At 52.9% G+C, this 20,771-nt stretch overlaps 1 protein-coding gene across 5 annotated transcripts in view; it reads left to right on the forward strand.

Annotated features, from left to right (window-relative positions):
• Positions 1-98: 98 nt before the first annotated feature.
• TLN1 (talin 1) overlaps positions 99-20,771 on the forward strand; it is a 32,264-nt gene continuing 11,591 nt past the window's right edge. Inside the window, exons 1-34 of one of the 5 annotated variants that reach the window (XM_087419505.1) lie at positions 99-462; positions 6,420-6,638; positions 6,877-6,974; positions 7,223-7,352; positions 7,458-7,610; positions 7,869-8,011; positions 8,122-8,249; positions 8,970-9,030; positions 9,878-9,982; positions 10,344-10,499; positions 11,317-11,418; positions 11,588-11,664; positions 11,895-12,075; positions 12,253-12,366; positions 12,476-12,584; positions 12,830-13,038; positions 13,203-13,301; positions 13,701-13,751; positions 14,309-14,476; positions 14,666-14,960; positions 15,516-15,682; positions 16,527-16,655; positions 16,831-16,947; positions 17,052-17,165; positions 17,369-17,503; positions 17,662-17,790; positions 17,968-18,070; positions 18,217-18,425; positions 18,800-18,919; positions 19,125-19,322; positions 19,514-19,653; positions 19,840-19,933; positions 20,035-20,124; positions 20,238-20,360. In XM_087419505.1, the coding sequence (XP_087275631.1) occupies positions 6,509-6,638; positions 6,877-6,974; positions 7,223-7,352; positions 7,458-7,610; positions 7,869-8,011; positions 8,122-8,249; positions 8,970-9,030; positions 9,878-9,982; positions 10,344-10,499; positions 11,317-11,418; positions 11,588-11,664; positions 11,895-12,075; positions 12,253-12,366; positions 12,476-12,584; positions 12,830-13,038; positions 13,203-13,301; positions 13,701-13,751; positions 14,309-14,476; positions 14,666-14,960; positions 15,516-15,682; positions 16,527-16,655; positions 16,831-16,947; positions 17,052-17,165; positions 17,369-17,503; positions 17,662-17,790; positions 17,968-18,070; positions 18,217-18,425; positions 18,800-18,919; positions 19,125-19,322; positions 19,514-19,653; positions 19,840-19,933; positions 20,035-20,124; positions 20,238-20,360 (4,377 nt within the window). In that variant the 5' untranslated portion in view covers positions 99-462; positions 6,420-6,508. Of the gene's footprint in view, positions 463-6,419; positions 6,639-6,876; positions 6,975-7,222; positions 7,353-7,457; positions 7,611-7,868; positions 8,012-8,121; positions 8,250-8,969; positions 9,031-9,877; positions 9,983-10,343; positions 10,500-11,316; positions 11,419-11,587; positions 11,665-11,894; positions 12,076-12,252; positions 12,367-12,475; positions 12,585-12,829; positions 13,039-13,202; positions 13,302-13,700; positions 13,752-14,308; positions 14,477-14,665; positions 14,961-15,515; positions 15,683-16,526; positions 16,656-16,830; positions 16,948-17,051; positions 17,166-17,368; positions 17,504-17,661; positions 17,791-17,967; positions 18,071-18,216; positions 18,426-18,799; positions 18,920-19,124; positions 19,323-19,513; positions 19,654-19,839; positions 19,934-20,034; positions 20,125-20,237; positions 20,361-20,771 lie in introns of those variants that run through there. The other 4 variants (XM_087419506.1, XM_014797455.2, XM_087419507.1 and 1 more) reach the window with 4 other exon arrangements.

Genomic DNA, 20,771 nt, shown 5'->3' on the forward strand with positions numbered 1-20,771 from the left:
TCTGGGACACGGAGTTCCCCTAGTGCGGAAGTGGCGCCACGTCCCGGGAGCTATGCAAATCGAGGGGGCGGGCATTCTGCTGCCTCCTCACAGCCTGAGGGCGGGCATTCTGGGATCCGGATCCGCCTTCGCCCCAAGCTAGAAAAAGGAAGGATTCGAGCCTAAAAGGGAACTGGGGCGTCTTCTCCGGATCGCGCCGCAGCCTTGCTTCCTGCCAGGGAGGGCCTGCGGGTCTTCGGAGGGTTCCCGAGCATCGAGAGCTGGGGCCAGAGCAGCTTCCTGCAGTCCCCGAAACCATAGAGCGCGGGCACAGGGCGCCGCCCGCGGGTGGGGGACGCTCCGGGGACGGAAGTGGCCGCCAGAGTGTCGAAGGGAGGGCGAGGCCGGAGCCCGAGAGCCACCGGGAGGACGAGCGAGCCGGGTAGCGGGCCGGCGGGCGGGGCACAGAGCCGGGCAGCGCAGGTAGGCCGGACTGGGCCCAGCCGGAACCTCAGGATGGGGCCGGGAGGCGGGCGGGCGGGGCCCCGACTCTCCTGCGTCTCCTCCTGCGGGTCCTGTTGGAGAGGTCAGCGGCCAGTGTATCTCGGTTTGGGCTCGGAGTTAAGTAGGCCGTTTTGCGGGAGCCAGCCCCCTCCTGGGAGCAGTCCTCGGCCTGGGATAGGTTTTGGGGAGGGCGAGGAGTGGGGTGGTAGTGAGGCGCAGGGCGGGGATCGGCTTTGAGGATCAGCGGGTATGTGGATAGGAAAGCTTTGGGTGAGTTTGGGATTAGGTGGAGTTCGGTTTAGGACTCAAGGTTAGTTTTAGGAGGTATGAAACCGGGGTTAAAATTTAGTGTTATTAGTGTGAGTCAGGTCCGTTTTATGTAGGTGAAGTTTGGATTACGGTCATTATTTTGTGTTTTAGGGTGGCCAAGATAAGTCAAAGTTACGGTTCAGGGTCAGGTTAGAGGTCAATAACAGGAATTAGGTTGGAAGTCTAGTTTTAGGGATAAGAGAACGTTGGCATAGTCAGTATTAGGGATAAAAAGTGAAGAGGTGGGTCAGGAATCAAGTGGCAAATGAGCTTTAGACCTAGGGGTCAACATTTAGGGTTAAGGTCAGGGGCTTTGGTGCTTTTTAGCACCATTTAAAGGTAAATATTAGAAATCAGGGATTGGATACAGGTGTCTGCTAGGAAAGGGGTGAATGTCAAAGCCAGTACTGGGAAACAGGAAACACATTAGGGTTGGGGTTAGTGTTAGGAATTAGGGGCAGTTTTAGGGGTTGTGGTTGAGGTCAGGATAGTGGATCTCGGGCATGTGAAATTTAAGATTAGTGGTAGGTAGAGGCCCTGTTTTGCGAGGAGGTCTTTCATTTCTGTGTAGTCGCAGGTGCTTCTTTGGCCCAGAGAAATGACAGACTATTTTCAGGCTAGGGTTCTGGGTTTCAGCTAGAATTGCAGGCATCTGGGACTCCAGCTGCTTTATTCTACTCTCTAAGCCCAAGGCTCTTGCTGTGGCCACAACAGTTGAGGGGCAGAGGTTCGTGGACTATGTTGTTTACAAGATAGGAGGTGGGAAAGGGACAGGGACCCAGGAGATGTATAAGGCCTAGTCCTGAGTGGGGGACTGCCTAGAGGAAAGGGGACTGGTGACTAAGGGGGAAGCAGACCAAGGAAACACTGTTGCCACAGGAGCGGGGGATGACTGATCCTCTGAAAGTTCAGCCCCATTGCCTCCCATTCTCCTCATTCTCTAGATGTTAAGCTCTCCACTCCAGCTCTCCTCCCTGGCCCTGCATTTCACACCCTTCTTGCATACCCCCTTACAGAATGCTTCCCTTGTCTTTAACTCTCTCATGTTCTTCATTTTGCCATGTGTTCCCAGCCTCAGTTTTGCCTCTCTTCCCACCCCTTAATCCACACACATCCTACCTTAATTTACTGTCGCCCAACTCTGAGCTTTCCCATCATCTTAAAGCACTCTCCCGCCATTTTCACCCACTCATCTACCTGAGTACCTCCTGATCATCTGCTGAATACTCCAGCCCCAGCCCAACACAACTGCCAAGTACTTCCGATGCCTGCTGTGTTCCATCCCTGATTCTAAGCCTTAATTTCTTGGTCCACTTGTAGATCCCCTTCCCCCACTCCCCTGACAGAAAAGAGGAAATGAGACCCAAAGAGGAAACTGGGTCTTGCTGATCCCACGCCCAGCCAGGCCACTGACCACACCCCCATTTCACTCCCAGCCTGACCCTGCCACTGACCACAGCACTATCCCCTACCCAGCCTGACCCAGCCACTGGCTGCACCCCATGCACCACCCCCAACTCCAGCTTTACTTAGACACTGCTGGTGTCCCTTCACTCTTTGCCCATCCCATCCTAATTTAGCCACTGACCACAGCCCCCTCTCTTCTCAGTCTCGTAGCCTGACCTGGCTTCTGACCTCACTGCATCATTCCCTGACTTAGCCACTGTCCACATAATTATTCTTCCGCTTCCCCCAGCCTGATCTAGTGACTGATCATATATGTATTTTTCCTACCATCTTCCCCAGCCTTTCTCTACCCCTCGTCTTCCCCATTTCCAGCCCAGTGCAGTCACTGACCTCATCCCTTCTGCCCCTCTACCAGGTACTAACCACATCCCATCCCCTTTTTCCCTCGGCCTAACCACATCTCCTAACCACAGCCTCATCTTCACATTCCCAGCTCGTCCTTATACTTTCTTTCCCCCCTTCCCAATTCCTGACCTAAACTCAAGCTGCCCAGCCACTGAGTGACTGCTGATGACAGGAAGCTATGGGACCCCAGCCTGACTTTGGGCCCTGGTCCCTGAGGGTTGACAGGACAGACTGTCATCAGTTCCTATCAGTTCTACCTCTTAAAATTTCTGATGAGTGACATCCTCTCCACCCTTCTAACTCTGGTATCATTACCCCTCACTTCTGCTAATGCAGTATCCTTCTAACCAATCTCCAAGGTAACTGCCAGAGTTATTTTCCTAAAATCTGGTTCTGGTTATGTCCCTTCTCTGCTGAAAGCCTCCCTTGGCCTCCTGTTGCCCCCTAGTAGGTATCATTCCTCATACTCTCCCTAGTTCTCACCAGCCTTTCCATCCTCATCCTAACTTCCCCATCACTGCTCCCTTGCAGGTATGCTGCGCTTCAACCAGCCTGCCTCTCACTTCCCTGAATGCTCCTCCACGATTGATTTCCTGCTTCTCCACCTTTGCTTATGCTATTCTCTCTGCCTGGAATGCTACCCCTGACTCAGCTCCAGCTGAGTGGAGAGAGCTTGGGCTTTGGAGTCAGAGAGACCTGGGTTCGGATCCTGTCTTCACACCTCATTAGCTGTGTGACTTTGGACAAGCACCTTGAACAAGTGTTTAACTTCTTTGAGCCTCAGTTTCCTTATCTGTAAAAATGGAGATAATGACACCTACCTTGCAGGGTTGTTGTAAGGATTAAATGAAATTATGTATACAAAGCAATTGACATATAGTCAATAAAAGATTGTTAGTATTTCTTATTATCTTTACTTTTTAAAATCCTAACTTCAAATGACACTTTTCATGGAGACTTTTTGGTCCCCTTTTCATCTAAAGGGATCTCTCCCCTGAGCACACACCTCTTGGCTCTTACCACATCCTGCCCTCTTTTACGACTGTATTTAGTTTATCCGCTCAGCTGACTGGGAGCCCCTTGAGGACAAAGGTAGGGCTTACTTTTCTTGGTTCCCAGCCACTCAGAGTTTGGCTGGGGGCCTTCCCCACAACAGACCCTCAGAAATGCTTGCTGGATGAATGGAGGGAGAATGTCCACATAATAGGAGGAGAGATGTTGGGGCGAGTTGTGTGCTTGCTGATAGAGGTGTATTTATGGGGAAGGTGTGGGCATGGGATGGCGTCTTTACAGGAAGATAACGTGGTTGTGATGGGATCTGTGTAGGGGCTGCATGTTTGAGATAACATATATAGAGACAGTGTAAGTAGCTTAGTAGGAAAGAGCTCTGTGCGTAGGCTGGGGTGCATTTGGAGAGAATAAATATGCATGGATTGGGTGGAGGTGGGGAGGGGCTGTGTTGGGGGAGGTCAGGTCCAGCCTTTCAGCTGCCCAGTCCAGCCCTAAATGAGCCTCCAGCAGCCTGAGGCCGGATATGTCAGTCTCACCCACAACCCTCCCCCCGCTCCCCGCGGTTGCAGACTCAGAGGCCAAATTTGGTAACAGACTGAGTGTTGCTCCCCCAACCCTCTTACATTCTGACTCTGTCTTCAGCTTTCTCTCTCCCTTTGTCCCTCTCTGTAACTCCTGTCTTTCTGCAGCTCCTTTGTGGGTATCTGCTCTAACTGTATTCTCTGTGTACCCCAAATTTCTTACCCCCAGTACACTTAACATTCCATTCCTTGCTGGGATTTGACCTGCTGTCCTCCATTCCCCCCCACCCCCAATTGCCCAACTTCTCTGGAATGCATCTCAGGAATGTCTTGAGGGAGGAGGAGTTCCCTGGGAGGGGAACCTGGGGGGGCATTGTTGCTGTTCCATAAAACATGATGGAAAGGGGAGCAAAGTTCTCAGGCGAGAGCAGGAACTGAATAGCTTCTCCCATACTTCCAGGGCCCTTGTTTTATGCCTTCATCACCTCAAATTCACTCCTTAATTCTCTTTCCTCCCTCACCCTCTTGTAGCTCTGTGGAAGTCCACCGAGCTGGGAGTAAGGGTAGGCATGACTCATCTCCCTTATCGGGGTCTCACCAGAGGTTTCCGTGCTTGAGGAGGAAGGGGGTGTCCATATGTCTGGAGGAAATGGGGGGAGATGTGCAGTTTCAGCTGAGGGTGGGGGGTCCTTTCAGTCCTGCCCTCAGCTCCTCTGACTCCTCCAGCTTTGTTGACCCTCCAGCCCTCCAGCAACTCCACAGCCAGGTCTGTGCACCTGCTAGGAGAGGTGCCTGAGGAATAGGGAGGTGGGCAGAGAGCTGGAACTGGGGAGACTAGGAGGGTCCTCTCTTGTTTGGGAGTAAAGAAAGAGCGAGCTGTGGTTTCTTCTCTTTTGAGACTCTGGACTGTATATAAGATCAGAAATGGTCTATCAGACTCCTAATCCAGACCTTTCCCACATCTGCCTCCTATCTACTGTTTCCACCTAGATTTTCAGTCCTCCTTACCTCATCCTTCCTAACCTCTTCACCTTCCAAAAACATACCCCTTACCACCTTCCCTGGTTCTCAACTGCCTTCTGTATCCCAACACCCCCCACCTCTGTTTCCAACCTTCCCCCTAGTCCTGCCTTTCCCTCCTTGGGGCTAGCAGTTTGCCAGGAGGGGAATGGCAGGCTGGATTTGCTCATTCTCTGTTAAGAGGCACCAATCCTTGTATTGAGCTGGATCACATCATCAGCTGCCAGGCAGACTTGTCCCCTTGTGCACTGTGCGCCACCTGCTGCCTCCGGTGGCTCCTTCCAGCCCACTGAGAGGTGGTGCCTGGAGGGTGGGGGAGGGCAGGGTGGGGCTCCAGCTGCACTGAAAATACTGTCAGGGGAGGCAGCTGAGATGGAGGGCGGAGTCTCCGAAGGACTTACTGAAGAGGAGAGAGCATAGGAGTTGTAGTGAGGACTGGGTATTAACTCGGTGACTTGGAAGGAGCAAGGACTAAGTTAGAAGGACTGGGCTCTTTCCCTGACCTGCCTTGAAACTCTCCCCCTCCCCACCCCGGGTCTGATTACCCTTTTGCAAAGTTAAGGAGTTGACTAGATAATTTCTGAGATCGCTTTGGGTTAGAGTCATGATCCTAGCTTGACTGCCAGGGAACCCAAATAGAGCCAGGCTCCTTGGGGAGGCCCCCAACGTCTCGGGTTAGAGGAAAGCTGGGACAAGAGTGGGCCTGGATGGCTTAAACAACCAGTACTTGGTCTCCCTGCCAGACCAGCTAGAGTTAGTGTTTGCAGGCTTCAAGAGCCCTTCGGAATTATCTAATTCCGAACATCTTCATTTTGCAGAGAAGGAGGCTAAAGCTGTGAGAGGGAAGGTCACATGATTAGTCAGGGCAGCTCTGAAAATCCCAGACAGGGAAAAGCCAGCAGGATATAGTGGGAGACAAAGAGAGAAAAAGACTGAGCCAGTAAAAAATGAAAATAAGGCAGAGGCAGGGCTGGGAAAGGATCAGGGACAAAGGGCAAGAGAGAGACACTTGGAAGAACGAAAGGAGGCCTGGATTCCAGTGGAGGGGACAGGGCGGTGTCCTCCGGTTAACACTGCATTTCAGACCTGCTATTGCACCTTGCAGACCAGCCTCTCCTTCAGATGTTTTAGATGGTTAGGACTGGTCCTTTTCATGTAAATAATCTTTCACTCTTTAAAATTATTAAATAAAACAAAAACAACCTCATTACTACCTGCTTTGGTGAGCCTTTCAAAAACACCCCTCCCTGGGACTCCGTGCAGGGGACCTCCTCTTTTCCAGTGAGGGTGTGTTCTAATGCCCTGGTGCCACGGGCCAGGTATAGCCGGGCTGGAGAGGAGAAGCTGCCACCATGGTTGCACTTTCGCTGAAGATCAGCATTGGGAATGTGGTGAAGACGATGCAGTTTGAGCCGTCTACCATGGTGTATGACGCCTGTCGCATCATTCGTGAGCGTATCCCAGAGGCTCTGACTGGCCCTCGTGAGTCTGACTACCCAGGTGGCTGGGGTCCCTTGGTCCCTTCTCGTTCCCAGGCTCTTGGCCTTGAGGGATGACCCTGTTGTCCCCCAGAGCTACTGATCCCTCAGCTCTGTGCTCCTTGGTTCCCTCCCTCCCCTTTAAGCCCAGGGTCACTGGGGAAATAGTAAGGGGCAATAGTGCAGCCATTCAGCCACATTGGGGTCCTCATAAGTCTGAGGCGATCCACCCTCTCTTTTAGCCAGCGACTTTGGGCTGTTTCTGTCAGATGATGACCCTAAAAAGGGTATTTGGCTGGAGGCTGGGAAAGCTTTGGATTACTACATGCTTCGAAATGGGGTAAGTCTCGCTTCATCAAGGACTGCCAACATCCTCTCCATCAGCTTCCCCCATTCCACCTCCTACATCTGTCCTCTCTGACCCCTGCCCATGCTTTCTGTCTATTACAGGCAGTCATATTACCCTGCTTTTGAGTGAGCTCCCATAGTCTTCCTTTTAGTAACCTACTTTCTTCCCCTCTGGCCGTGTAAAAAGGAAGTAAACCGTCAGCTTAAAGTGGGCCTCTACCTCCTTTTCCTGCCCCACAGGACACCATGGAGTACAGGAAGAAACAGAGACCCCTGAAGATCCGTATGCTGGATGGAACTGTGAAGACTATCATGGTGGATGACTCTAAGACTGTCACTGACATGCTTATGACCATCTGTGCCCGCATTGGTAAGGGGTCTTGGCAGGGCTGAGGGCTCAGTGGGGAGGCTCCAACTCTGCCAAAAGACCTGGATGCAGTGCCTGGGATGCTACCAACCTGTCCCCCTCCCCCAGGCATCACCAACCATGATGAATATTCACTGGTTCGAGAGCTGATGGAAGAAAAAAAGGAGGAGGTGACAGGGACCTTACGAAAGGACAAGACACTGCTGCGAGATGAAAAGAAGATGGAGAAACTAAAGCAGAAATTGCACACAGATGATGAGTGTAAGCAGAAATGGAAAAAAGAGGGCATTGGGAATGGTCAGGGTGGCAGGGGCAGCCGTGTATTCGTCATTTATTGAGCATCTGCTGTGGGAAGGCACTGTTTAAGACACAGAAATGCATCAGCAATAAAGTCCTATACTCACAGAACTTAACATTTTAGTGAGAGAGGGTAGGAAATGAAGAAATAAATAAAAAGCCAGAGGCCAGACAGCACAGGGGCCATGGGGCTTGGCATTGAGGGAACTCTCTGTCCCCCAGTGAACTGGCTGGACCATGGCCGGACACTGAGGGAACAGGGAGTGGAGGAGCACGAGACGCTTCTGTTGCGGAGGAAGTTCTTCTACTCAGACCAGAACGTGGACTCCCGGGACCCCGTACAGCTGAACCTTCTTTATGTGCAGGTCTGGAGAGGACTTGCCTGGGGCAAGAGAGGTAGGGGGAGGGGCAGAAGCACAGTGAGGGTGATCCCTCCACCCACACAACATTCACCTCCTTTCCCTCTGCTCTCCAGGCACGAGATGACATCCTGAATGGCTCTCACCCTGTCTCCTTCGACAAGGCCTGTGAGTTTGCTGGCTTCCAATGCCAGATCCAGTTTGGGCCCCACAATGAGCAGAAGCACAAGGCCGGCTTCCTCGAGTGAGTCACCCAGTCCCATGTCCTGTCAGGGCCTAGCACTCCCTGCCATTGTAACCCCAACGGGCCTATCTCCATCCAGGCCTTCTCCCCCTATTTCCTCTCCCGAGGTATCAGGGTTTTGACCCACATTGGTACCTTTTTAGCTTCCATCAGCCATTTGTCTTCTCCCCGGCCGCATGTGGAATGTAACTGTAGTCCAAAATCTCTGCCCGGCCCCCTACCTCTGAAGCAAGCATGTAACTTTTTTGAGATTCTCTGAAGATTTTTACTGTAGTAGCCAGAGGGAAACGCTACATTTTCCTCAAAAGGAACATTAGATTTAAAAAGTCACACAAGTCGCATCCACTGGTATTTCTCAGAATGTACAGAGTTTGCTGTGGCCTTCTCAGCTTCCTACGTGCACGGTCATCCTTCTAGCGAGCTCCTTCTGCTCTTGGTTCCCTGAAATAGTGCTCTAGACCCTCTTTCCTTCAGGGACTGAGCTTCCAAGTCAAGTTCCCTCAGTCCCTTTCCCTGTAGGGAGAGACACAGGCTGCATTCAAGAGCTAATGCTAAGTCACTTCGATTTTAGGGACAATGCAGACTCTATTCCCTCAGTTTTCCTACTCTCCAAAGATAACACTGTCCTAGACATTTCCTCACACCCCTGGGCCCACAGTCCATGGCCCACATATCCCTGATGCTGTCCACTACATGCTGACCCTCCCTTTTCTGGTGTAGCCTGAAGGACTTCCTGCCCAAGGAGTATGTGAAGCAGAAGGGAGAGCGTAAAATCTTCCAGGTGAATGGGGTTAGGGGAAAGTGTTTGGAATGACCCGGGAGCCTTGCTGCTTAATCCTACTGACTAAATGGACCCCGCCCTTTCCCTGTCTGCTCCCACCTGCTTCCACCCACCAAGCTGTCCTCCTACCTCTCCTGTGCCAAGAAAGCAGAAGACCTGGGCTTTTAGTCTCAGCTCCATTACTGCATTTGCTGTGGAATTCAAATCAATATTCTTTTCTTTTCTTTCCCTCTAACATGGGAGGTTAGAGATCCCTGCGTAGGATTGATAGGAGAATCAGTGAGATAGTATACCCTGAAATTACGGTCATGCATCGCTTAACGATGGGGATATGTTCTGAGAAATGCGTCCTTAGGCGATGTCATCGTTGTGCGAACATCATAGAATGTACTTATACAAACCTAGGTGGTATAGCCTACTACCCACCTAGGTTATATGGTACTAATCTTATGGGATCTTATATGTTTGGTCCGTCATTGACCGAAATGTCGTTATGCAGCGCATGACTGTACTGTGAAAAGTATATCTTTTTACAAATGTAAGTTGTTATCCTTGCTCTGAACATTCAGCCCAAAAGTCCTTCTATTTGACCTTCTACTTCCTAATTATCCGTTCATGTCTCCAGAATGTCTGCAAGTTCCTTAACTCTATTCCTTCAATCCTCACTTCTGCATATCCTTTATCCGCCTCCATCCCGTCACCCTCTCATTGCTCATATCCTGCACTTCCTAACCTTTTCCTGTGTCCCCATAATATGCTCTCATTACAGTTAACATCCCAACTTAAATCCTTGTCTGTGATGTTATCGCCATATTTTCCTAAATCTTTCTCCATTTCATACTCTAAGGCACACAAGAATTGTGGGCAGATGAGTGAGATCGAGGCCAAGGTACGCTACGTGAAGCTAGCCCGTTCCCTCAAGACATATGGTGTCTCCTTCTTCCTGGTTAAGGTGTGTTACAGACCCTTCTCACTGCCCTCCTGATTTCCTGCTCTTGCCCTTTCCTCTCTGAAAGTCTCTGACTCTGCCCTCAGTCACATTTCCCATCATTCCCAGGAGTCCCGTTCTCTGCTTGCTTTGACCTTGTGAAAACTTGCCCGGTGACAGTCCTCCTCCACCACTTCCCTCCGTGCCCTGCGTTTTCCCTCCCTTCCCCTTTCCCTGATGTAGCCTTGTCCTGGTCCATCAATAGACACCCTAGTTTAGGGCCTCTGCCCACCTCAGTACCCCCTGGTGGTCTAGATATGATCTGATCATTTGCTTCTTCTTTGACCTCTGACCTATAACACCAAGGACAACCTCTGCCTTACAGGAAAAGATGAAAGGGAAAAACAAGCTGGTGCCTAGGCTTCTGGGCATCACTAAGGAGTGTGTGATGCGAGTGGATGAGAAGACCAAAGAGGTGATCCAGGAGTGGAACCTCACCAACATCAAACGCTGGGCTGCCTCTCCCAAGAGCTTCACCCTGGTGAGCCTGGGGGGTCAGAGGAGAAAGGACTTAGGAATTTTCAGGGAAGGGACAGCTGCGAAGTCTTTCTCCCTCCCTTGGGGCAGGTGCACTGGATGTGACTCCAGAAAAAAGGATAACTTCGGAACTGTTGCAGGAACATGGAGGATAGAGTAGGGGAGTAACTTTCCTGGAGAGTGAGTGATGCTTAAATGAAACATTCTTTAAAATCAACACAACAAAACTAACCAGTAGGCTGAGTTCACAGGAAGCTTGGAGAGAGGGAAGAAAAAGGTGATAGAAAGGAAAACAAGCCTCCTCTCTCAGCAGCAACTCTACGTAGTTTTCCCCTTTGACTTTATATTTTGGTGTTATGAATTGGAAAACTAATACCACCTCGATGAAGTGCCCCACTGAGAAAGAAAAATTACTAAAGGCTATTTTTCCATTTTGGATACTAGTGCTAACCCTCAGTTATTGTCATTTAATGATAAATATGTTTGTATCCTCCTACTTTATTATCAGGGTGAGGGAAGAGAGATTTCCTAAATGGCATGTATTTGAAACTGTGTAGCATAAAGGCCACTCCTCAGAAATAAAATATTTCTCTCTAAGGAGGAAAATAGGAGATTGAAGAAATCTCCTATTTTCTCCTAAAAGAGAAATCTCTAATTTCTCCTAAAAGAAATAGGAGATTGAAGAAAGGTGGGCTTCTTCCTAGAGGGTTGTTGGCATGAGAAGACACCCTCATCATCTCCACCTTGGGGCTCCCATCCTACCCTTTCCCACCCTGGGTAGATTCAAGCTTTCCCACTGAGCCCCCACCTTGTCACACTAGGATTTTGGGGACTACCAAGATGGCTACTACTCAGTACAGACGACTGAGGGGGAGCAGATCGCACAGCTCATTGCCGGCTACATCGATATCATCCTTAAGAAAGTGAGCACTGCCTGCCCTAGCGTTCTCCTTATCTCCTTTACCTTCTCCCCAAGCCAGTCCTTTAGCAATGGGGACCCAGCTTCTGGAAGATGGCTGATTGGGGAAAGAAGAGGCTGCCTTTTCGCTCCTTCCCTCTTCTTTAACTCTTGTTCCTTTTCTCTTCCTACAGAAAAAAAGCAAGGATCACTTTGGGCTGGAGGGAGACGAGGAGTCTACGATGCTAGAGGACTCGGTGTCCCCCAAAAAGTACGAAGGATCTGGGCCGATCCGTCCCTCAGGGGCAGGGAAGGCAAGCCTTGACTCCAAGGACTATTGGGCGGCGGGGAATCCTTAGGATAGTTCTATAACTAGTTGCAGGCTATAATAAGACCTCATGCACCCCCAGGCTACAGGACCTACAGAGGCAGTAGAGCTGGGTGGGAAGGAGAGGAGGGGAGGAAGTCCTCTGAGTGCTCCCCAGAATGTTCCCTCCCTAGGTCAACAGTCCTTCAGCAGCAGTATAACCGGGTGGGGAAAGTAGAGCATGGCTCCGTGGCCCTGCCTGCCATCATGCGCTCTGGAGCCTCCGGTCCTGAGAATTTCCAGGTGGGCAGCATGCCCCCTGCCCAGCAGCAGATTACCAGTGGCCAGATGCACCGAGGACACATGCCTCCTTTGGTAAGCGTGCCTCCATTGCCCCCGTGGTACCACGCCTTTCCCCCTCAGCTGGGCCTAGCCAGGAGTTAGGCAGTCTTTTCCCATGTCCCTATTTGTATTCCTCTCTCTAGCCTCGAGTTCTCTTCTACCTTCTCTGTCTTCTAAATGTTCCCTGTTACTCCTCTCCTTGTCTTGTAGACTTCAGCCCAGCAGGCACTCACTGGAACCATCAACTCCAGCATGCAGGCTGTGCAGGCTGCCCAGGCCACTCTGGATGACTTTGACACTCTACCCCCTCTGGGCCAGGATGCTGTGAGTGTGGGATAGGGAGGCCAACGGTACTGAAGCTGGGACTCCAAGGAACAGGGTGGGGGTACACCAAACCAGAGCAAATCCTGAGGTTTGTTTCTCTTTCTCCCAGGCCTCTAAGGCCTGGCGGAAGAACAAGATGGATGAATCAAAGCATGAGATCCACTCCCAAGTAGATGCCATCACAGCTGGTACCGCCTCCGTGGTGAACCTGACAGCGGGTAGGCTGGATGCCAAGCTCTTTGTGTGTGGGGGGAAGAGTTGGGGGGAGGGCAGAGGGTGAGCGTGTGCATGCATGAGTGTGACTGACTCCAGGTGTGACCACACCTTGACTCATGGAAGGGACTGTGTGTGTCTCTCTCAGGACGTGCGTGTGTGACTAACTGCCTGTGACGGTGCTCCTCCCCAGACTATCATCTGGCCTGCTCTGTGTCTCACACGCACTCTTCCTCTTCCTCCTCCTCAGGGGACCCCACAGAGACAGACTATACCGCAGTGGGCTGTGCAGTCACCACAATCTCCTCCAACCTGACGGAGATGTCCCGTGGCGTGAAGCTGCTGGCTGCCCTGCTGGAGGATGAAGGAGGCAGTGGCCGGCCCTTGCTGCAGGCAGCAAAAGGCCTTGCGGGGGCAGTGTCCGAACTGCTGCGCAGTGCCCAGCCAGCCAGTGCTGAGGTCAGGGGCCATGGGGTTGGCCCTAGGGAGGAGAGAGGGTTTGAGCCCAAGGAGAAGGGGCAGTCCAAGTTGCAGGATGGAGGTGTGGGGCCAATGGGCATGTAGGACCCGTGGACACATGGGCAGGGATTGGGCAGCTTCTGACTGGTGTTCACTCTCCACAGCCCCGTCAGAACCTGCTGCAAGCAGCTGGGAACGTGGGCCAGGCCAGTGGGGAGCTGTTGCAGCAAATTGGGGAAAGTGATACTGATCCACACTTCCAGGTTGGTGACTTACCCAACCCCAAAACCCCAGCTTCTGGGAGGTAACTTCTGATCCTAAATGCAGCTCCTAGTCTTGCTACTATAAATTGACCCCACAGAGCTAACCTGAACCTCTGTTTCCAGGGGATGACACTTCTTTTTTGGGGATGAGAATTCAGAACCCCTGAATCCAAACTTAACCTACTAGTTCACCCTTGACCCTTATTGTGATATTTTTAGCCTCCTGTCATCTTTTCCATCTTCCTCATACGTAGCCCTCAACCCAGCTTGAGGACATCTTGAAGCCCCATCCAGTCCTTTAGACCATACCACCCGGAGGAGGCTGTTCCTGTAGCTCCCCCCTTCCCTACCCCATGCCACTTTCCTCAGCTGACTTGTCATCCTGGATTTCCCACGCAGATATGTGCACCCAGAGGGGCTGGGGTTCGATCTGCCCCCAATCCCCCCACGGTAACGGCCTCTGGCCTGGGCCTTCCCAGCTTTGTCCTCTCTGAGCCGCATACACTCGCTTCTGTACCTCTCCCCCAGCCTCCTGGGAGAGCAGAACGTGATGGGGAGGCATGGCACAGGCCGGGCTTGGGAAGATGGGATCAGGGAGGGTGGTACTGGGACCTGTTCCCAAGACTCTAGGGTGACTGCTTCCAACCAAGGTTGAGAAGAAATGAAGAAAAGAAGCTGGGGGTAGGAGGGACCTCAAGAGGTACCTCCTCTCTCCATCCCATTGTAACAGTGCTGCCCCTCCCTCCCCATCGCCATCCGAGTGTATCCGCCTCTCGCATTTCTCCCATTGGTGTAGGCTCTGTTTCTCTCGGTGTGAGTTTGTTCCTTGGTGGGGGTTCTGTCCTACTGGGTGCTCAAGGCAGGGGCTTGGGGTAGGTTCTGGTTGCTTCTGCAGACACTGTCCTGTGATTGGAGTCAGTGGGAATAATGAAACAGCTATGCCTCTGGAAAGGGTCCATGGATCCCAAGCCCAATCTCAGGCCCTGCTGACTGCTGTTTCCTTGCAGGACATGCTGATGCAACTAGCCAAGGCAGTGGCAAGTGCTGCAGCTGCCCTGGTCCTCAAGGCCAAGAGTGTGGCCCAGCGGACAGAGGACTCGGGGCTTCAGACTCAAGTTATTGCTGCGGCCACACAGTGTGCCCTGTCCACATCTCAGCTGGTGGCCTGTACCAAGGTGAGCCCCAAAAGTTGCTCTAGCCTGTGCCAAGGGCTGATGCTGCCACACACGCAAGAGCCTCTCATTTTATCTCTTTGGCTCCTGAGGCCTCATTACCCAACCCGGTGACTTTGGGTAACACCACAAACACCCCACCTCATGACTCCTTCCCCTTGCCTACATCTCTGACACTCAGTTTGCCCACAGGTTGTCGCACCTACCATCAGCTCACCTGTCTGCCAAGAACAGCTGGTGGAGGCCGGACGACTGGTGGCCAAAGCTGTGGAGGGCTGTGTGTCCGCCTCCCAGGCAGCTACCGAGGATGGGCAGCTGTTGCGGGGGGTAGGAGCAGCAGCCACAGCTGTCACTCAGGCCCTGAATGAGCTGCTGCAGCATGTGAAGGCCCACGCCACAGGGGCTGGGCCTGCTGGCCGTTATGACCAGGCCACTGACACCATCCTCACTGTCACTGAGAACATCTTCAGCTCCATGGGTGATGCTGGTAAGGACACCACCCCTGTGAAGACAGAGAACCCCAGTGAGGTTCCCTGAGCCCATTGGACATTCCCTTGCAGACCTGCCACCTCCCCCTAAGGACTCACCCAGTAGACTGGCTGTTTAATCTCTCAGAGACCTCCAGTTCACCATCTGTAGAGCAGGAGGGTAATCCCCACTTGGCCTGCCTTGGCACGTTTGAAGAATATACCAATGTGTGCACACAAATAAATGGAAAGTGGCATTGTTAGGAGATAGCCTTCCCCACTCCACTCCACCTCCTCACCCACAAAAGCCTTCACAAAGAGTGTCTCGTCCTCTCAAGACTATTTGCTGAAAATACCCATTGGAGAATCTGTCTTTCCTCCCCTCAAAGCCCGCTGGGAAATCTGTTCCTCTCCAAGACCCTAAACCCAGAAAACAGTAACTCCAGGGAAATTACTTCGAGAACTTTTGCCAGTCTCTTTACTGTCCCGAAAAGCCCCGTCTACCTTGTCGACCCACCCCTGGCACCCTCTCAGTGTCTCTGGCTTCCTCACCTGCTTGTGTCCTGTCCTCTCAGGTGAGATGGTGCGACAGGCCCGCATCCTGGCCCAAGCCACCTCCGACCTGGTCAATGCCATCAAGGCTGATGCCGAGGGGGAGAGTGACCTGGAGAATTCCCGCAAGCTATTAAGTGCTGCCAAGATCCTGGCTGATGCCACAGCCAAGATGGTGGAGGCTGCCAAGGTACAGAGCCTTCTGTGCAGACCTCCAGCCTGGGCCCTGAAGGAAGTGGAAAGGTCCAGATGGTCACCCTCATCTGATGGGAGAGACCCAGGAAACACGGAAAATATGAGAGAACCAATATAGGAACACTCAGGAAGTCAGTGCGTCCCTGGGCTGCCAGTGGACACAGTCCAGGCTTCCCGTCAGTGTGACTCCCAGTGCTCTATGACTGACAGGCACCCATACCCTGTCTCTCCCGCTAAGTCTAAGGTCTGCTGTTCCCCCTTTTCCCCACTTTGGTGCCACCAGCAAAGAGATTCCTCTGCTTCCTTGTCTCTCCTGTGAGTGCACATGGGCTTTCAGTCCCCAGGGCTCTGCTGCTAGCAGTTTAGGGAAAGACAGTGGGACACAAGGGTGCAGAGGACTGTCAGGAAGAAGCCAGGAGATTCTCAGGCCCCCTGGGCTCTAGGGCTCTTCAGTTTGCAGGAGTAACCAGGTCCCCTGCTTTGGTATTCGTGAGGTCCCTGCCCTAAACTGAGTTCCCCTTGTCCCAGAGAGCCCTGGTCACCCCCATTTGCTAGTGGTATTTTGTGGAGAGTGGGAGAAGAAACATGGCCCCTTCCCCAAAGAGGGAAAGAAGGAACAATTCCACCTAAAGAAGGGACTGCGGCATCCCAAAGGGAAGCCAGGGTCCTCCTGAGGCTTCCTATTTGCCTGCCTGAGACAGCTTGTCTCCACGGTGATTACCTTAGCAAGGATATTAGAAATCACTTCAGGAAAATAAGTCTGAATCTGGAGGGGTTAGGGCAGAGCTTATTTAGGATCCACAGGGATGCTGGGTCATGACTGTCTCTTCACCTCTCAGGGAGCAGCCGCCCACCCTGACAGTGAGGAGCAGCAGCAGCGGCTGCGGGAGGCAGCTGAGGGTCTGCGCATGGCGACCAATGCAGCTGCACAGAACGCCATCAAGAAAAAGCTGGTGCAGCGCCTGGAGGTGAAGCTGGGAAATAAACTAGGAGCAAGAGAGCATGGGTGCTGTAGGACTGAAACTGGGAGGGACATGTGGAGAGAGGCAATTAATATTTCCTTGGAGGATGGCTTGGACAGTGCAGGCCAGGGACTGGGGCCGGGAATGCCTGGGGCTTGTCCTGACTGCTCTGTCCTCACAGCACGCAGCCAAGCAGGCTGCAGCCTCAGCTACACAGACCATCGCTGCTGCCCAGCACGCAGCCTCCACCCCCAAGGCCTCTGCTGGCCCCCAGCCTGTGCTGGTGCAGACCTGCAAGGTGAGACTCCAGGAAGTGTGTGGGGGCGGAAGGAGGTGTGGGAGGAGGGAGATGTTCCCCCAGCCTGTTGGGGGAGATGGCTTTCATGACATTTTCACCTACAGGCTGTGGCAGAGCAGATTCCACTGCTGGTGCAAGGCGTCCGAGGGAGCCAAGCTCAGCCTGATAGTCCCAGTGCTCAGCTAGCCCTCATTGCTGCCAGCCAGAGCTTCCTGCAGGCAAGGCACCCTCTCCCCACCTCTCACACCAGACCCTTTCTCCCGTTCTAAGTCCCCTGGATCTCCCACAGTTTAAATCTCTGCCAATAGCCTCTTTCCCAGTACTAAGACCCAGTGCTCACCATGTTCTGACTGTCATCAGTCCCTGCCCCCAGGCCCAGAGGGAGGATGGTACTTCATCTGCCTGCGTATTCCCCCTACAGCCAGGTGGGAAGATGGTGGCAGCTGCAAAGGCCTCAGTGCCAACAATTCAGGACCAGGCTTCGGCCATGCAACTGAGTCAATGTGCTAAAAACCTTGGCACCGCATTGGCTGAACTCCGTACTGCTGCCCAGAAGGTATGGGAGCTGGCTATCTTTTTGGAAGATGAGAGTGGGGTCCTGGGATGATGGGGAATCTGTACAGAATAACCTAAAACCGGGATATCATGTAACCTGAGGCATCAGTGTGGGACACAATAGTATCTCTTATACCCCAAACCCCCATGTCACTGTAGGCTCAGGAAGCATGTGGGCCTTTGGAGATGGATTCTGCACTGAGTGTGGTACAGAATCTAGAGAGAGACCTGCAGGAAGTGAAGGCAGCAGCTCGAGATGGCAAGCTTAAACCCTTACCTGGGGAGACTGTAAGTATTCTTAAGACCTCATTCTTACTCAAACCCTGAAGTCCTCTTCCCCACCTGTGCCCCGGAGCTGCCCAAGACCTTCATTTGAAATGCCAGCTGTCCCCAAGTAGCTTCTCAAGTTCCCCCTTCCCAGTTCCTGCTTTACCTGAGCCCCTGAGTGTCCCCTTTCATCTCTAGATGGAGAAATGTGCCCAGGACCTGGGCAACAGCACCAAAGCAGTGAGCTCCGCCATGGCCCAGCTGCTGGGGGAGGTTGCCCAGGGCAATGAAAATTATGCAGGTATGTGGGCAGGGCCAGGAGTGGGACACGTGGCCAGGGGGGTTGAGAAATAGCTGGATGAGGGATGGGGCTGACGGAACCACTGGGATCAAGGCCTGGCAGTGAGGCTGCCTTCTCCCTTCCTGCCTCTCTCCCTGTCTCCCCAGGTATTGCAGCTCGGGATGTGGCAGGTGGGCTGCGGTCACTGGCCCAGGCTGCTCGGGGCGTAGCTGCCCTGACGTCAGATCCTGCAGTGCAGGCCATCGTGCTTGACACGGCCAGTGATGTACTGGACAAGGCCAGCAGCCTCATCGAGGAGGCAAAAAAGGCAGCTGGCCATCCAGGGGACCCTGAGAGCCAGCAGCGGCTTGCCCAGGTCGGGTATTGGGAAGGGGCCACTTGCGCCCTCTCCCCACATCCCATCAGAAGGGCCCCGACTGGGGCAGTCTCATCCACACTGACAGACATGTCAGTCTGCTCTCGAGAGCTCCTCCCTGGATTCCGCGCTTTCTCTCTTCTTAGTGGAAGTGTCTCAGTTAGACTGAGGCAGGGGCGTAGCTAAACCCCAGGTCTGGGGGAGTTAGAGCACCATCACTTGATACCCTAACTTCAGCCTCTTCAGCTACAATACCCGCTTTCCTCTCACTTTCAGAGGCAGTAGAGCAATTATCTCCCACGTCCCATGGGCAGAGGAGGGGATCTCCCAAGTTGTTTCCATTTTGGCAACCCCCATCTCCTTTCCCCCCTCAGGTGGCTAAAGCAGTGACCCAGGCACTGAACCGCTGTGTCAGCTGCCTGCCTGGCCAGCGAGATGTGGATAATGCCCTGAGAGCAGTGGGAGATGCCAGCAAGCGACTCCTGAGTGACTCGGTAGGAGGATAGGGGTGTGGGGGGAACATAGGAGCCAAAGAACTCCAAGCTTCTTCCACCTTAGCCCTCTTCTGGACCCTGACTTCCCAGATTTATCCCCTTTCATTACTCCCACGCTCTGTGCCCACCTCCCAGCACTCCTGGACCATACTCTCCCTTGCGTCATTCCCCATTCTTGCATCTGACTTTCTCTCTGACCCTGCAGCTTCCCCCCAGCACTGGGACGTTTCAGGAAGCTCAGAGCCGGTTGAATGAAGCTGCTGCTGGGCTGAATCAGGCAGCCACAGAACTGGTGCAGGCCTCTCGGGGAACCCCTCAGGACTTGGCTCGAGCTTCAGGTCGATTTGGGCAGGACTTCAGCACCTTCCTGGAAGCCGGCGTGGAGATGGCAGGACAGGCTCCGGTACAAAGAGGCACAGAGTCTGGTTGAAGGGTTAGACAGGAGGCACCTGTGTGACCACAGAGTCCTGACCTGTTCCTGGCTCCCGCCCCTCCCCAGTCTGTACTAGTACTAGAGTGCCTAGGGCAGAAGATCCCTTTTAGAGACAGGTAAGAAAGGACTGGACAGTATGCTGACCTTCTCACCTTCAACAGAGCCAAGATGACCAGGCCCAGGTCGTGTCCAACTTGAAGGGCATCTCTATGTCTTCAAGCAAACTTCTTCTGGCTGCCAAGGCCCTGTCCACAGACCCGGCTGCCCCCAACCTCAAGAGTCAGCTGGCTGCAGCTGCCCGGTAAGTAGGAGCTGGGAAGTCCAGCCCTAGAATGTTGAAGAGACTGGGGAGGGGACACTTCATGAGAAGTCCCCAGCTTAGGAATGGTACAGACAAAAGGGAAATAGCTATAGAGACTTCCCATGTAGATAGGACCCAGGAATGCTGACCTGTGCACCCATTCACTCAACTTTCTCTTCCTCCCAGGGCGGTGACAGACAGTATCAACCAGCTCATCACCATGTGCACCCAGCAGGCGCCAGGCCAGAAAGAGTGTGACAATGCCCTGCGGGAATTGGAGGTGGGCACTTGGCAGGCTAAATGGTGCTGAGGTTGAGGAAAGTGTTCTAGGTTTAGGGGTGAGGGGGTGTCTTGCATTTCACTTCACCCTTCTCTACACAGACGGTCCGGGAACTTTTAGAGAACCCAGTACAGCCCATCAATGACATGTCCTACTTTGGTTGCCTGGACAGTGTCATGGAGAACTCAAAGGTGAGTGCAACCAGGAACCAAGAGGGCAGAGGGTGGGAAGGTGGAGCTAAGCAGGGGCTGATCTGTCCCTCTGAGGACAAGATGTGACTCTCGTCATCCTCTCTGTTTCTCAGGTACTGGGTGAGGCCATGACTGGCATCTCCCAAAATGCCAAGAACGGACACCTGCCAGAGTTTGGGGAGGCCATTGCCACTGCCTCCAAGGCCCTCTGTGGCTTCACCGAGGCAGCTGCACAGGTTATTCTCCTGAATTGGTTCCTGGAATGCCCCTGCTGTCCCTACCCCACCTCCTCACAGCCTGACACACGCAGCCTTGATTCTAGATGAATCAAGAAGTTGTGTTTGCAGAGCCAACTCTATGGAAACTGGGGTTCTTTGCCCTTCCTGAAGTGGAGACATTTACCAGCAGTCACAGAACACCAGCAATTCTTTTTTTTATAATTTTATTTATTTATTTATTTTTCTCCCAAAGCCCCAGTAGATGGTTGTATGTCATAGTTGCACATCCTTCTAGTTGCCGTATGTGGGACGTGGCCTCAGCATGGCCGGAGAAGCAGTGCATCGGTGTGCGCCCAGGATCTGAACCTGGGCCACCAGCAGCGGAGTGTACACTTAACCGCTAAGCCACGGGGCCGGCCCAAGACCAGC

The sequence above is a fragment of the Ceratotherium simum genome, chromosome 29, assembly GCF_057802395.1.
Source record: "Ceratotherium simum simum isolate JZ-2026a chromosome 29, ASM5780239v1, whole genome shotgun sequence".
NCBI lineage: Eukaryota > Metazoa > Chordata > Mammalia > Perissodactyla > Rhinocerotidae > Ceratotherium > Ceratotherium simum.